This window comes from Larimichthys crocea, chromosome III (assembly GCF_000972845.2).
Source record: "Larimichthys crocea isolate SSNF chromosome III, L_crocea_2.0, whole genome shotgun sequence".
Lineage (NCBI taxonomy): Eukaryota > Metazoa > Chordata > Actinopteri > Sciaenidae > Larimichthys > Larimichthys crocea.
This window is the reverse complement of record NC_040013.1, coordinates 41,874,645-41,879,231: the sequence shown is the minus strand read 5'-3', so window position 1 is coordinate 41,879,231 and position 4,587 is coordinate 41,874,645. Positions and strand designations below refer to the sequence as shown.

The 4,587-nt window shown below is 36.3% G+C and overlaps 1 protein-coding gene across 1 annotated transcript; it reads right to left on the bottom strand.

Annotated features, from left to right (window-relative positions):
* Positions 1–134: 134 nt before the first annotated feature.
* Positions 135–2,921, bottom strand: cxcl13 (chemokine (C-X-C motif) ligand 13). Its single transcript, NM_001303343.1, is given in 4 exon segments — positions 135–547; positions 727–807; positions 1,486–1,603; positions 2,802–2,921. Coding segments are annotated over 4 exon segments (294 nt in total). The 5' UTR covers positions 2,857–2,921; the 3' UTR covers positions 135–507.
* Positions 2,922–4,587: the final 1,666 nt, after the last annotated feature.

Here is a 4,587-nt window from a genome sequence, read left to right as displayed (position 1 = left end):
GTCTGTTTGTCTGCACCTTTATTCTAAGACAAGCTATGGATGCAACACAAGCACATAAGAGGATACAGCAGCATCTAAAATATAATGAACTCAATGACAGACTGACAGAAGGCATCTGCTATTTTGTACATTTGGTATCTTTATTAAAACAATCTGATTTTCTTCACAGTACATATTTGTGGTTATTGACAATAAAATGTAACAAACACATTTCAAATTCTTCATTTCAGACTGCCGCATGACACACTACATACTTAAAGCTTCACAGTTTAAATCTATTATTGTTAGATGTCAGTACCACAGGCATATGAGGAAGCACTTAGACTATCATTGTGTAACTATTAGCAGTTTTACAAAAGGATAACACCAAAAAGGCCGACTGATTAAAGAAAACAATTTGTTGAAAGTGCTAAACAGTATAACATTTGAATTAGAAAGGTTGTTTTTGAAGCTTTCTTATCTTGTTTCCTATTAAACTAAAATGAAGCTGTCGTGGCCACGGTGTGGTCAGTAGGGAACCGTGGTGGTGCTGATGGTTCCATTTCTCCTGTAATTAGAATTAGTAAAGTTTTTTATCACCATTGTTGCAATAAATGACGAACAACACAAGAGGAAGTTCTAAAATGTCAGAAACTTGATATTGTTTTTGTCTGACCGACAGTAAAAAATGCAAAGGTATTCAGGTTACCATGATAGAAAATCACTGATATAGAAACAAGTCATTACTTTTGCAAGTTTTGAAGCAGTTCGTTGGTCGCTGTCGCCGCTGGATTGAGACAAATTTTTGAGCCATTCCTCCTGGTGACTCTGTGGAGAAAAGAGAAGGTTTACATTTTTAAAATTAGACTTAATATTAAGTAAACAGGTGGGTCATTGTAATGTTCAAATGTTCAGAGTTAGTATTCAGATGTTTCTTTCATTCAGAGATAACAAGAGTCTCAGTGAAATACATTCAGGTTTAATGACAGAAGCAGAACATACACATAACATAACTGTACTACGTAAGTGTAGAGGTGTATTTTGAAATACGAGAGTAGACAAAATTTCCATTTTTTGCAATGTTGTTTCTTTTTCTTTTTACACAATTTTCACTTCTGAATTCTGAACGCAGACGTACCTATGATTAACAAGTATGTGTGCTAACACTTCCAGGCTGCATGATTGCTCTGTTGCCAAACCAGAGCAGAGATGCAAAGTATAAAAGGGATTTAAGGAATATCAGCCTACATAAACTACATAACTTTGTTGCCTGCTGTTAGTTCAGCATAAAGACTGAAAGCAGGGGAAAACATGAAACATGAAATACAACATGTTAATTCATAAGCTTTACAGGTGCTGCTCCACAGCTCCAGTATATATTTACTACAAATATTTTTCACATATGGCTATTTTTACTTAAGTAGAGGATCTCAATACCTCTTTTACATCTATGTGAGAGACAGAAGGTCAAAAGTACATTGTCGTGGCAGTTGTAGGAGTACTCACATGATTTCAGTCCGGCGACAGTGACCTGAAATTGGAAGTATCTCAATTTTCACGATTACCCGAGGTTTGATTGGAGTCGAGATTGTCCCTTTGCAGCGACACCCCATCCCAGGAGAAGCTGTAAAAATGTAATGTAAAAGTTAAAAAGCAGTTATTATCTCTCTATTATCTCTCTTCTGCCCAGTATCTTAGCTGTTCCTGGGACTGCACACTTCTGAATAAAGACTTCACATGTTGTATCTGGAATCTGCTGTAGCCACATAATGTATGGACTGTTCCACCCTAAATCCAGCACCCTGAGGCTGTACACTAAGCGAACTAGGGAGGCCGAGGACTGGTGAGCATTAGAACCACTATCCAGGATGGAACAAACAAGCCCCTGCATGGCATGTACCACCAAGTAGCTGACATGAAGAAATTCTACTGGACTGAAAGAAAGCACAAAAGCACCAATCATGGCAGCACAAGAATAGCAGGGTGTTATTCTGGCAGGTAGAGTATACATGGAACACCATATCAAAGTGGCTGGCATAGTGTATAAGAACATCTGCACTGAGTATAGGCTGGAAATCCCAAGGTCAGAATGGAAGACACCTTCTAACGTGGTTAAGAATGACCGAGCCAAGATCCTATGGGACTTCCAGATCCAGACTGACAAGTGAGGATGGCTAACCAACCAGATATTGTGGTGGTGGACAACAACAGAAGAAGGCTGTGGTGACAGATGTAGAAATTCTGAGTGACAGCAATATCAGGACGAAGGAACACGAGAGGCCTGAGAAATATCAAGGGCTGAAAGAGAAATTAGAGAAGATGTGGGGAGTAAAGACAACAGTGGTGGTAATCGGAGCACTGGGAGCTGTGACCTACAAACTGGATGAGTGGCTACAGCAGATTCCAGGTACAATATCTGAGGTCTCTGGTAGAGGACCTGAGCTTGAGGAAGACACACCACCCATAATATGGTGAGAAGGGATTTTTTTCATCATGTAGTTTGTTTTACATGTTTTACAATAGAATAGTAAAAAGTATGAAACAGGGTCAAATAAAATAATAATATAAAATGTGAGCATAATGAAAATAAACATTTAATCTGCTACAACACAAACTTAAAATAGAGCAACATAAAGTGCCTAAATGTTTTGACATGTTATGCTTGGAGATTAGTAAAATATCATTATATGCAGACGACATCTTATTGTTTTGTTAACTTTAGTTAGACAAATTTAAAAAATACTAGCAATTTGACAGACTGGATCAATGAGTTTAGATTTTAAGAAACTAACTAACATGAATATAAAAGAAAGAATTCTTACCAATCAGAGAGGCGAAAATCACAGCAGTCAGGAGGAGCAGTGGCTTAGTCATCATCTTGACAGCTGTTTTGGTTTTCAGCAACAATGAGGATGTGAGAGTGATGTGAGAGTGTTTGTGACAGTGAATGGAGTGTGGTCAGGTTTATAAAGCAGCAAATAAGGAAGTACTTTTCACGGGAAATATTTAGTGTTTTGGAGAGTTGCTGCTGAGTGGGCAAAATGCATTTGCAAAATAGAATAGCTATAAATGATGCACATTAGTTGATAAAAGATGTTAGTGTTATTCCTTTTAGATATGCCTATATTATTATTCAGCAAGTCTAATATATTATAATTCAAGAATTCCCATTATGAATCAATATTTAATTGCACTTTGCCCTCAAAAACAATACATATGAGCATTTTCTATGTGTGGAGCGACAAGAAACGTCTGGACTGGTACTGGGGCACCCTGGTGTATCACTGGGCATCTGAGTTTGTTTCCAGTTTGTGGCCCTTTTCCATCTTCTGAAATATTACTAATAATAATATTTTATAATAATAATTTTATATTGAACTTGGTTTTGTTTTCAGGAATATTCTAATACTACAAAATGCAGAATCAGACTATTGTAGAGAACTCCAAAGGAGATTTATGGATAACTCATCCAAGACAGATGATGCAGTAGTTTGGGTTCAAAGTGAGAGTAATCAGGAACAGAAAATACTAGACTGGAGAGTACCAAGATCCAAACATGAACAGAGCTGCACTTCTATTTTTGCCAGGTTCCTCACTGTTAACCACATCCTTTTCTGGTAAGTAATCAATCAAGGGGACTCTACCCCAAAATAAGACTATAGTTCCCGTTTATGAAAATAATATGTTTTTTGTATGGTTAAATTTAGATAAGCACAGTCGTCATGTACAGTAAATGAAAGGATGAAGTTTTGTCCTGTTATCTCAGACTGAAAAACTTTGTATGGTTTCTTATTACCTGATAGAGACCAAGCTTTTTTATTTTAAATTAAATGTTTATTTCCATTTTCATCACTGTAATAATATTATTGATTTAATTGGTTCTACAGTTAATACATCTTTATATTGTAAATATACATACAGAAGACATCACAATTATGAAATAACACAAAAACAAAAGAAAATAAATAATCACAAAGCAAAATACATTATACACTTTTATAGATTTTGAGCAGTAGCCGCCTCATGCTTTGTTTGAGACCCTCACCTTTGTTGTTCTGAAGTAGTCTGGGCGTAGTCTAGTACTAGTATTAGTAGTAATTGTAGTAGCAGTAATCCATATTATGGCCAGAACACTTAACACATTATTCCTTCTGTATATGCAGCTGTCTCTGACTCTTCTTCTGCCTCCAAATGTGGCTCAAACAGTCAGTTAGTGACAGGGCTAATGTACAATAAATCATTCCCTTTAATTGTTCATTTGTCTGAACGTTTTATTAATTTTGTACCCTGCATTTAGTAATTTGTGACCCCAAATTAGTAAATTCATCCGGTGGAATTACGTATTTCAATTTAATTAATCTAATTATTAATTAGTTCCCACACTGTGGAAAATGAAATTCTTTCTTTCTTTCTTTTTATGTTGGATTCAGATATGTGTGTATATTTTGGATTTGACTGTTCAGCTGTTTCGGTTTTGGCTGTAGGACATTGTGTCATTGTGGAACTCCCTTGTTGAAAGTGAGCTACTGTCTTGTCCAAGAAAGAAGAACAGGGGGAAGTTGAAATGACTTTAATACGGTTTAATTTACGATGGTGACGTGCGATTTT